Here is a 12,686-nt window from a genome sequence, read left to right as displayed (position 1 = left end):
CACTGTCGGAAAAATTTCAGAACTAATTTCATTATCTCCTATCCCATTCATAACCTGTGTATGTTTAGATTTACATTTGAATCAGTGTCACTATTAGTTATAACTTCTACATTGAAGCTTTAATTATAAGTTTATCAACATGTTTTCAATCATTCAGAAACTACAAGAGAGGATCATGATAGATGGCCAAACAGGACTTTGTCTCCACGAAAAGGTTCCACCATCTCTTTTCCTTTTCAATCATAATCAAGCGTCACAGCTACCGCAGAATTAAAGTATTTCACACAACATTATAGAAAAGATAACATTATACCTTTGATACTTAACTGTTTTTTCACCACTATCATAAGAGACAGAAAATCTAAAAGGATGTCGGTCTCTATACAGTCTATGAATACAGCAAGTTACATATGCTACACAACATACTGATATTGGTAATTTTTACCTCTCAAATAAAGCTAGGCTCGCAAATGGGAAAAACAAATTGACCCTCAAACAAGACAGTTCACTAAAAGGAAATGACATATCATAAACCTACCCTGATTACTAGCTAAGTATTCCAGTTTATCTAGGATGAAGAAGATTCAACCATTTTGTTCACATCCTCTAAAAGCCCTTTCATCTTGCCCTCTAATTTTGTCTTCATATCAGGAGATTTACCATCCAATACTTCTAGCATTGAGGTCAGACTCTGAAGTTTCTGCTTTATGTAGTTTAATTTGGATGCTTCACTACCTGGTGACAGTGAAGCAGATGCCTTGGCTGGAGTATCGTCTTTTTTCTTTGCAGAAGAAGCCTTAGACTTCAATTTTTCAGACTTGGAACTAGCAGAAAGATACTCAAGTCTGAAACTGGCATCAGAAGATTTGAAGGGGCTCATGTTCTGTGAATAGCTCAACGCCTCTTCAGCATCAGAAGCTTTTAGGAAGAACACCTGAGCAGTATAACTACTTGAGAACATGTTTGTTTCGGATTCATTCAAAGTTCCAAACTTACTATACAGTGTGATAAGATCAGATTTTGAAGGCAGAGAGGATCCTGGCCCAAATGAGACAAGAAGAGAAGCCGCTGAAGAATCTTCACGAGTACCCTTCTTGCAAGTCATATGTACAGCTGCTTGCTTCTCTTTAGGCAAACCTGAAGTTGTTTCATTCTTCCTTCTTCTCTTCTTTGTCTCTGAATTATTATTAGGTGATGTATGATCAGATTGATTTTGATCTTTCTTCAACATCTCAATATCAGATTCTGGCTTCTTTCTTTTCTTGCTAGCTTGATGCTTCTTGTATACTTTGTAGTAGGACCCTTGGCGATATAATGAGCTTCTGTAGATAAATATGAAGTCCACAATTCTTTTAAGAGAATTCAAATCCCTAGGAACTTGTGGACTAATAGCTGCAAAGTGGATTTCAGACAGAACTTCACCCAAAGGAACCTGAATTTTCATTGTATCAATAGTCTTGTGGTCACCATCTTCTGGTGTTTGGTAATTTGAGCTATCAGGAAGGTCCTGTTCTTTGGCAAGTTCCATGGAAAAATTCACCTGAAGTGCCTCACCATTACACTTCAAAGGTACAGGGGAGAGTAGAAGCTGATCAGAAGCTCCTGTCCCTGGCTCTGATACAAGAGCTTCGCTAGAAACTTTAAGGGATTCTGATTCTCTGTCTCCTTTCCTCTGCTCTCTGGTTGGAATAGTGAAAGGAGGGGACAAATACTTGCTTTTCTTTCTTTCTCTTGACAAAGAACCCTTCTCATTTTGTTGCTTGGCTTTCCTTTTTCCCTCAGTCCCCTTTTTCCTACCACTACTAGTGTTTTCATTACCAAAAGCTTTTCTCTTCTCTTTCAACTGCTGCAATGTCCCCTTGTCACCACTGCCATCATTTTCATCACTCCGCATGTTTCTATCAGTATTTGCAAGTAACCCTTTTCTCTTATGCACTGGTTTAGATGTCATTGCATCCTCACTGCCTTTCTTCTTCTTTCTAACTGTTGCTTTTTCAGATGCATCTACCTTCTTATTTTTGGTATTGACATCTTTGTCCTCACCCATAATCTCAGCAATGCTTTTCTGCTTAATTCTATGATTCAATCTATTTCCTGAAATCCCATGTGAATAGCTCAGTTCAACAGATTTTGGGTTCACTGGCAAGGTAGAGTAGTCCTCTTCAAATGGCCCCTGGACAGGTGCTTCCACTGCACCCTTACTGCTGCCTACATCCACTGTTTTGTCAATTAAATTATCTTCAAGCCCAGGAACAGGCCGGGGCGCCTCATACCTAGGTAATCCATAACCTCCTCTTGATAGGTAAAAGGCTGAAAGCCGAGCCTTTAATATTTCCAGCTCCAGAATATTACCAATGGAAATAATTTTGGCAATTTGTTTCACCCGAGAAAGTAATGCTGCTGGATCAATCAGAACATCTTGAAGTTTCTCGACACCATTTTCAGGGATAAGAACTCCCTCCTTGACTCCAGAATTGCTCGCCAAGGGCCGAGTAAATTCAGACCCAATTTCCATTTCAGCACTTGAATAAGTCATCTTCAAATCCAACAGCCTTCCAACCTCACTTACAGTTTCCTGTACAGCATTCATAAAAGCCCTAGCGCTACTCTGCTTCACCATATCCTCAAAGTTTTCCTCAAACGGCTTCAATTGAGAAGGATGGCACCAAGCGAAGGTTCCATCCCCAAAGTAAGCCACAAGGAGTCTATTCTTTTGTCTCAGCTTCAAAGCAAACTCTGAAGCATCAGAAGGGTCATAAATCCTTCCAGGCCACCAGGGATGACTCTTAATTTTCCCCCATATAAAATCACCAACTGAAAACCCACCATATTCTTCATCACCCAAATCTTCCATTTCCAAATCCTTGTTGTCACTTGTATCAACAATTGGAACATCTACGGTCATACTTTTCTCATATCGGTCATCTTCATCCTCACTTCTCTTCCAATCTTTTCTTACTCCTTCCATTCCAACCCCAAAAGAAACACCCCCAGCATTCAACTTCCCAGAACTATCACTCTCACTGCCATAAGAAAACATCAAGCTCCTACCACTCCCTCTCATTTTCAATAAAGATGAAACCCCGTTCATCTCAGAATCAGCCAAACCATCCACCACTCCTCTCCCCACAATATCCCCCTCCACCAAAACCTGGGTCTCAAAGACCCTGCTCTTCAAAACTTCAACAACCCCACCATCACTAAAACCTTGGCTTTCATGGCCAGAGAAACCAACCCCGTTTTCTGAGGCCCCATTTTTCAAAGCACACAGAGCTTCCCTTAGCTCATTCTTGTCATTCTCTGGCGAAGGCGATGAACACCCAGATGGGTCCTTTGATCGAGCCTCCACCGTACCCATCAAACAAGATAATCTTCTTCTCGAGAAATTCAACCTAATCAGCGAGGAAAGAAAAAAGAATCAACACATTCTAGGGTTTTGTTTTGATTCCATGAAAGTAAAACGAGGATACAGAAAAATCAGAATACGGGGATTTAAAATATTAACCATTAATTAAAAAAATGATACTTATATAATAATGTTTTATAAAAATATGCAAAAAGGAATCAATTATCAATTAGGAATAATAAAAGAGGAACAAAATAGGAATACCTGAAGAACCGAGAGAGCTAGGGTTCCCAAGAAGCTACTGTATGTGCCTTGAAGCAGCCCTCAAATCAAAACCATTGACTTGGGAATCTGATCAGATTGACATGCAAGAAGAAGAATGTGATTCTTAGACAACACATAAATATTAATTTTTTTTTAGTTTTATTATTGTAGTTAATTAATAAAAACAGAAGGCGCAGTCACAGTCAGAGTCACAGAGAGGGAGATAGAAAGCAAAATCTCGAACGTTGATTTGCATGTATCGCGAGATAACCGCAAGTGACAAAAAAGTTTTCGTTTTCTCTTGATTTTTTGTTATTACAGCTAAGCTATTCAGGCGTTGGAAAGTGAAACTGACTCGGCGATATTTTACATTTCGATGTTCTTGAGGGACAACACCCACTTGCTCGAGTAACACACCTCTGCGTCTACTCGCTTTCTTTTGATGCCATATTTCGCTGTTTTTCTTCGCAACTTTTCTATTTCAATTTTGAACGAAAATTTATTTTTTAATTATCTATTTATTTAAAAATTTTACATATTATCAATTATTTTTAATTATATGTTTATCTCTATCAAATTTTTAAACGTTTTAATCTATTTATCACAAATGAGAAAAGTTAATAAAAATTTATTAAAAATTATTTAATAGCTCAAAAAATATTAATTATATATTTTAATTTATATAATATCAGTAAATATATTACAAATATTTCATTTTAATTTAAATTAAATTAATATTTTTTCAAATGAAGGATCTCATTAAAAAATTCTCAATCTTATAACCGTTGATTATTTTAATTTTGTAATTTAATTTTAGTATTTATTTTCATAAAATAATATTAATTTTAGTTTTTAATATAAAATAAAGAATTTTGGTCAAAAAGAATTTAAAGAAACATACAGAATATATTAGAGTTTTTGCATCTACGTCTCAATGGTACAAAAAGTAATAATATATATAAAAAAAATATCAAAGAGGTAACTAAATAGCTTAATATAAAATTACTAACTATAACAATGGTATTAAAAAAAGTCAAGAGTTTTGATATAATTGTTAGTAGGCTAGCTAATTAGTCAAAAAATTTATGTTAATTACTCTGACTTATTTTTAAAATAATGAAAAGTAGTGAATTTTCAAAGTTTTGTAAAAATATTTGTAATCTAATTTGAGTTAGAAATAGATATGAAATGAAATAATTTTTTTATAATGTGAAAAATCAATGTCATTGTATATTTGTTCATTTATGAAATATTAAATTAACATCAATTTGACATGTTGACTTTATCTTAATGTAGTAAAGTAAGATGTAGAATAGGAATAATAAAATATTGTAAAAGAAAATAAAATTATTATGATTCACAAATTACTATAATTCACAAAATGTTGATGAAAAACATCATATTTTAATTTAGATGATGATTTTAAACATTGTATTTTGCTTTTTAGATTTTTAAAATATAAGAGAATTTTATAGAAAGATATTGTAACTAGTGATGGATTGTCTTCAATCATGATAGGCACTCCAGAGTTAATAAAAGCCTCTTGAATAAAATAGTTCTTGGTTGAGAGCACCATTTATATATTGCAGGACATAGATGATTGATAATGAGAAATAGTGGCAGCTAACATAAATTGACAAAGTTGTTGAACAACAAAAGTGATATATGGTTATGTTGTGGTTAAGTAAAGAGGTTTGCCAACTAACTTTTGAAAGGATGAAATGTTATACTTGTATCTCAAAGATGTGAGAAAACACAAAAGTTCATCAAACCACTAGCAACTAGCTTGTTGGAGGGCAAATAAGAATTTATGAAGTAGACAAGTTTCATGATATTAATACATTGACGCCTTAAAGTACCTCTATGAAGACCTCTTCATGTAGAACACCATGTAAGAATGTGTTACTAATATTAAACTGTTATCAGCACCATTTCGATGAAGTTACTATTGTTAAAATAAGTTTCACAATAAATATTTTAGTAATAAGAACAAATGTATCAAAATAATGTATGCAATATAATTATAGACATATTGGTTAAAATTAATAAACTTATTCTTCTTACAGATTTTGTGACTATTGGATATGATGGAAGACATATAGATGTCTCTCATTCTTGGATGACTATTCCTAGCTATAAGTGAAGCATTGATTGATGTCCAAAGCAGTGAGCTCATGTTAAGAGTGCATGATGACTAGGTAACATTTAATATCTTTAGGGTTATGAAGTATCTTATTAAGAGTCTTGACTAAATGAAAGTGCACTACTTAGATGATATAATCTATGAAGATTTTAATAAAAATGAACATGGAATAACAAAAATGTAGTGTGACATCAAAATGATGAAAAGTGGTGTGAGAATAATGAAGAACCTAAATGTAGGAATCAAGTAGAGTTAAATCCATCTAAAGAAAAGTTGATAAATAAGAAAAATCTAAAGAAGAAAATAGCATTAGAATAGAAATAGCTACCAACTTGTCAGGTTAGTATAATTATATGTATTTATTATTATGCCGACTGATTAGAGTTGCGTAAACTGGAACCATGTGAATTAGTCATATGTTGAAACATAAAGGTTGTGTAATTGTCGGATAAGGAGCAGAGTATTTGTTGAGCCATATGATGATGTTGATATATGTGAAGTGCTTTGTGAATTGAAGAATGATGGTTGAATGTGTTGAGTGTTTGGATAATTTAAAAAGTATGATTAAGAATTGGTAGTATTTCATTTGAGAGAGAAATTTTGGAGTCTGGGTGCAGGGTATCTTGCTCAAGCAAGATTAGTCTCGCCTAAGCTAGAGCAGATAGGATTGCCTCAGTTGTTACCTCCCTTGAGCGAGAATGAATCTCGCTCAGGCGAGAGGTGACCTCGCTCAAGCGAAAGGTGTTTGCTCAAGCGAGGTGTCGTAGGAGTAATAGGTAGCTCTTTGGACGCAATCTCGTCCAAGCGAGAATGTTGCTCACCCAGGTGAAATGCATCTCACTCAAGCGAGAATATCAAAAATTTGAGAGGTTTCATTGTCTGGTTTTCTCACCCAAGCAAGGGTTGGCTCGCCCAGGCGAGAGCACGTCTCGCTCAAGCGAGAATTAGCTCGCTTAAGAGAGAGCACTCACGCTGGAGGGGTATTTAAGGGACTTTAGTGCCCAAAAACTTTATTTTCTCACAAGACAATTTTTCTCTCACACTTTCTTCCTATTCTCTCTCCTATTACCTTAGAGAAAACCTTCTCGAAGCCAATTTTTTCCCTGATCAAAGCGAGATCTTCTATCTCCTCAAGATCTAGGTGAGTTCTCGAAGCTCAATTTTCAGTTTTTACCTTATTTCTTTACGTACTTAAATCGGGTCATTTTAAGTGGATCTAAATCGTTCAAGCTTTATTCCACACCTAAATGGTTGATCTCTCTCTACGAAACCCACTAGGAGCACTATCTCGGAACTCATTCTAGGTAAGGGAAGCTTACCTAATATGATCTAGTTCATTTAGTAGAGACTGAGATGTTTATATAAAAGATTTCATTATAGCTGAAAATAGTAAGCTGTATAAGTTAAATCTTGAGCTAGAACCCAAAACTTATATAGTTCAATAAATTTTATTATTATCGAATGAGTGTATTTCTTATTGTATGATAAATATTTGTAGTGTTGTGGTGGAAAATGATATGTTGATTTGTTGTGATAAATGAGTTATAGATGTAAATATATGCTGAAATGCTGAGTTTTGCTGTGAATATATGAGTGACTGTACTATGGAGACTGAAAATGAATATTTTGTTGTGCTGTAATATGTTGATTTAGCTGTGCTGCATCCTATTCATTGTCATCATTTTAGAGCTGATTAGGATGCTAAGTTGTGCTGTGTCTAGATCCAGATACCGGGATGGGTCGGTCCTAGATCGAAAAACAATTCCTCTGGATTACTTAGGCTGTGAAATCAAATGAAAACCGAATCACTACATTTGCATTAGATGGGCTGGGAATAGGCTGAACATGTTACATTGCTTTATTGAAGTTGTGTTATGTTGTGTGCTGACTGTTATGAGCCGTTTAATAATTTTATCGATATTCATTCATATTTCATTGATAAGGTTGTCAAATATATAAGCTCACCCTTGCATTTTGTTGTGTTGGTATGTATGTGCTGCAATGATTGTACGATGATACGTGAGCAAAAGGTACAGGGAATGTGTCTACTTCTCAAGCTGGAAGGTCTGGCTAAGAGATGTTGGAGTTAACTTTTTGGAATATCAGAATGTTAATCCTTCTGTGGACTAGATTTTAGGCATTAAGTATAGACTGTTAGATTTTTAATTTGCTAAGGAATGTAATTACATTTTGAACCCTTGTATTTTGAAAACTCTCACTGAATCAATATGTTGTACATATACATATAAATTTTATGTGAGTTTGGTATTATCTGAGAAATGGTTAAAGCAGTTTTGTTATTTTGTTAATGTGAATGTTGAAGTTCTATTTGCTATATGTTTATGCTTCTAAATTATATATATATAATATGAAATAAATGAATAAAGTAATTAAGAATGGTAATACGAAATATCATTGATTCTTTATAAAAAGGGGTCGTGACACAACTCACCTTAGGTATTATTTTCTAGGAAAGAATAAGACACAGTCAATGTTAATTAGTAGTACACTAAATGAGTTAGAACATAAAAAGTTATTGAAAGTATTGATTGAACATAAATATGCTTTAGGATGCTAAATTTCAAATTTAAAAGGTATTAGTCCAATATTATGCATACATAAAATACTTTTATAAGAAGACTATCAACTACTAGTGTAGTAGCGATCGTGACTTGGCTCGACTAGTGTCATAGCAACACTATCGCCCAACTACCACCTGTAGTGTTATATTTGCACTAGTACAGAAATGGCTTTCTACAACAGGAATCTACATCGATTAACCAAAAACCAATGCCAAAAAAAAAAGAGAATTAGCATGTTGTAAATTGTAAAGTGAGAATTACCTCTCTAGTGGTATCGTGGTACAAATATGACAAAAGTAGCTTCATGAAAAATTTTTAAAAAATAAAATAAAGAGAAGCTAAAATAGTGTACATAAATTTTAAAATAAAGGGGGTTCTCCACATTAAGTTAAAAAGAAAAATTTTATTAAGAGGGTACAAGTGAACTTTGAAGGAAGAAATTGGGTTGAGAGATGTGGTTAAAATTGAAAATTGAAGAGAGTGAAACAAATACTGAGTGACGTTATTCATTTTCATTTTGCTCTCTAAAGTTTGGAACTTTGCTTAACTAGAAAAATCATGTCTTTCTTTGTTAGCTAGGCCCCATTATAATCCTCAAAAGTCCTTGTGATTCTTAATTTTCTTTTCAAGAATGATAGTGAAGAGATGATATTAGTGCTTATGTTCATAGAAAAGATGTGTGGAGTTGAGACAAACACTCACCCATTAGAGAGATACACTTGTGAGAATTGTATTTGGTCACTGACTTGTAGTATTCATGTTATTGACTTGTCGTGTGAATTCTCTGGTTGAGTATGATTGATTTTGTGGGCACTTCAAGTGTGTTAAAAATGGTTTCATGAAGGTGAATTGATTGGTGAACTTTCCTCTTGTTGATAAAAGAAGCAGTTTGTAATTTGACTTGTGTTGTCCTTATTTTGTTTGGGGACAAACAAAAGAATAAGTTGGGGGGAGTTGTTAAGTGCTAGAAATTCATGTTTTATCATTAATTTGTCACTCTTTTTGGGTTAAAATGTAAATAATTCTGGGCATATTAATCTCCCAAGTAGGTAAATTAATTTAATTCAAGAAGTCACAAGAGTGGTAGTGTTTTGGTTTAAAATATTTCTCCTTTTGTACAGAATTTGATGAAGTCTGAAGTCCAGGGCTACAGTCACAAATTCACAGCTGCAGCCATGAAATTGTGCAACAAAACGAGAATTTCAAAGAGTTACAACCATGGCTATGAATCTATAGCTGCAGCCATGAGAAGACAAAGTAAATAGGCCAATCCAAATCTCCACAGCTAAAACTGTGAATCCATAGCTGCAGTGGCAGAATTAAAAATTGGGATTTTTGGGGCAGACTTAGGGAGACATACAAATATCGAAAGAAAGATAGACCCAAGAGAAAACAGAGTATAAGGAAGACGTGGGGAACAGATTGCTTGGAAACAAGGAGCCTTCTCCATTTCTTCCTCTTCTTGTAATTTCATTTTGTATCTTGCTATGGCCCTCACCATAAGTGGCTGATTTCTCTTGGATTGGATTCCATGTAACTACTAACTCTATTTCTTCTTGAGTTTATATGATATTTAGTTACCTTATTTGTGTGTGATTCTAATCTTAATGCTTATTTCGACTTGATCAACCGTTTTATGAACTAGGGTTTGAAATTTTGTTGGGAAACATTTTCTTAATCTAAACTGAATCATCACACCTAACAAACTCTTGTACTAGGAATAGACATGGGTTTTTTAGCCACTTATGTTCAAGTTATTGCTCTTAATGCAAGGTGTTATACTTAATCCTAGAGAAATCATGTTTTAAGATTAACTATCTTAGGACTTAATTTTGAGGGATCTGGTTAAGTTACTTAATGAATGTGGAAGTAAGATAGTTGAAATCATATTTACTCATTGAAGATAAAGTGTTAGCAAGTGCATTTGAATCCAATCTCTTTCTTGCATTAGGTTTTCTACTAAAATTTTACTCTATTTGCTTTTACTTATTTTCATGCAAACCATTATTTCAACCATGCTTTCTATTTTTATATATAAACAAGAAAGAAAATCACTATTATCACAAAATTCCCGAGGACGCTATCAATTTACTACAACAAAGCTTGGTTCACTTGCCAAGTGTTACCAAAAACGTCCCAATGGTCACCAATTAGCCCCCGCCTCACGGGTACAACATATGCAGTCACGAACCCTTTTGCAAAGGTATTAGTCAAAGGCCGAGTCAGGAGAAGAATGTGCGGCCTATGGTGTATCCACACTCACTGTTAGTATCACCACCGCTCTCTTTTTTCCAAGGTATTTCTACTGCTCCCATCTTTCACACCCTCAGTGTACCGCTGTAACCATTCATAGTTTCCAACTATTTTAAATACAAACACAATCACAGTCAACATGTCATTCTCATACATTTACCTACATTCTCAATCGTATCACTAATCATTTTCACACATGACATGTATACACACATTCAACCATATGATACTCAAACACATAATTTCCATCATAACCCTATTGCAAGTCACACCATTTTCATCACACATATTACTCGATATCTACCACATTATGTTCCACACGAAATCTCTATCAAAACACACATTTTCTTACGTTTTATCTTAACCACATTCTAATATCTGGCAACATAAATGAAATTTAAGTACAAAGAGATAAGGTAGAGCCCCCCTTACCTTGGAATGAAGACCCACTATGAAATCAATAGTAAAAATGCTCCCTATACATATTCTCGTCCTAAATACATGAAATAATCTATAAGAAATCGAAGAGAATAAAAGAGGAGTAAAAATAAAAATCCTAACTCACAAAACTTACCTCTAAATGTCCAAAACATGTCCCCAACCATCAATCTAGTGCATAAACGGTGTTGAAGGTAATTTAATCGATGAAAACAGGTTAGGGGTTGAGAAAATTGAAAGAGAGATGAAGGGAAGGAGTGGAAAATGCATTTTTTGAACCCTAAACCCCTCAAATACCCCAATAGTGCAATATTCTCGTTACAGCGAGGCATCTGTGGCTACAGCGAGATCCCTTCCCGCTAAAGCGAAAATACTAGACAAATTTGCACTTTTTTATGCATAATCTCGCTACAGCGAGACTAAGCCCAGAAAACTACCCCTCTCTATTACCTTCTTGCTATAGCGAGACTCCTCTTACTACAGCGAGAACACAACAGAGGCCTCCTCATCACTTGCACCTTTCTCGCTATAGCAAGAGACATACAAATTTGCCCAGGACCTTCTCGCTATAGCAAGAATGTCCCTGCAGTTCAACCTCAGCCTATTTCTCAAACATTTCAGTCCAGCCAACAGTCAGCATTCACATTTAAACCACAACATATCCATCTACACATCCATATCACTAGCATAAATCAAAATGCATATCAAAATCACTACACATATGCATAATTATCATAAAAGAATTACAAAACTCAAGGCGTTACATTAGATAGGATTGAAAATTTTGCAAATTTGTACTCAAAATTCTAGTCATTTCTATCTCATATAGGTACTATTTTTTGAAATTTGATTTGAATTTTCTACTTAAGCTTTGAACTTGGTTCTAGAACAAACATAAATCTATTTGGTTAAAAAAAATTTCATAAAATTTTGGAATTTTTCATTATCATCTTCTTGCTCAAAATATGCCAACTTTCCAAGCCTATTCTAGGAGTAGTTTTGTTATTTTAGCCAATTTTGCAATTTATATTTAATTTTTTGTTTTCATTTCTTCCCAAGTAATTGTAACTCTTGTAATCTTTAATTTAGATGGTTTAGAATCACTTCAAGTGGTTTGGATAATTAATCTCTACTAAAATTTAGGTCATACCCTAGTTGCATCACCCAATTCTTCCTTAAATTATCCCATTTTTTTTTATCAATTTTGCTAAGTGTATTTCTCCCTTTAATTTTGCTTATGATATCTAATACTAATTTAATTAGACTAATATGGGTTATATCTAATTATAAATAATAAAATTTTGAGTGTAACTAACATTAGTATAATGTAATTATGCAATTATGATTTACTTTTCTTATTCCATTGCTTCGATTAATTTATGAATGAAGTTATTTATCTGAAAAGTTTTAATTTTCTTCAATATATGTATTACAAGTGCATAACAAAAAGAATATTTATTTTATTTTATAATTTTTGACTAAACTATTATGTATATTGGAATTAAAGTTTAAGGATGTTACATTATTTCTATTTTTAGGACAAAGGTGGAATAGATAATGCTTTAAAGAAAAGAAATTACAAAAATTGGACAAAAGGCTAAGCGTTTCAACAGTCAAATTAGACATGCATTACTTGTATAATTGCATTGTGGTGGAAAAT

The 12,686-nt window shown here is 33.9% G+C and overlaps 1 protein-coding gene across 2 annotated transcripts; it reads right to left on the bottom strand.

Annotated features, from left to right (window-relative positions):
• Nucleotides 1-214: 214 nt before the first annotated feature.
• Nucleotides 215-3,738, bottom strand: LOC113850069. Of its 2 annotated transcripts, XM_027480416.1 has the most exons (3): nt 3,611-3,738; nt 1,673-3,392; nt 215-1,642 (listed from the first exon to the last, which is right to left on the bottom strand). In XM_027480416.1, exons 2-3 carry the CDS (start codon nt 3,356-3,358, stop codon nt 569-571), a joined length of 2,760 nt encoding a protein of 919 aa, XP_027336217.1. In that variant the 5' UTR covers nt 3,359-3,392; nt 3,611-3,738; the 3' UTR covers nt 215-568. The 2 variants fall into 2 exon arrangements, with proteins under 2 accessions (XP_027336217.1, XP_027336208.1); XM_027480407.1 differs by having other exon boundaries at nt 215-3,392.
• Between the last annotated feature and the right edge of the window lie 8,948 nt (nt 3,739-12,686).

The sequence above is a fragment of the Abrus precatorius genome, unplaced genomic scaffold (genome assembly GCF_003935025.1).
Source record: "Abrus precatorius isolate BTA unplaced genomic scaffold, Abrus_2018 Scaffold10, whole genome shotgun sequence".
Taxonomy (NCBI): domain Eukaryota; kingdom Viridiplantae; phylum Streptophyta; class Magnoliopsida; order Fabales; family Fabaceae; genus Abrus; species Abrus precatorius.
The sequence above is the reverse complement of the archived record's forward strand: the minus strand, read 5'-3'. Positions and strand labels throughout refer to the sequence as shown.

Excerpts from the sequence above, each read along its gene's own strand:
- LOC113850069 (XM_027480407.1), bottom strand. The coding sequence starts at position 3,358 with ATGGGTACGGTGGAGGCTCGATCAAAGGACCCATCTGGGTGTTCATCG.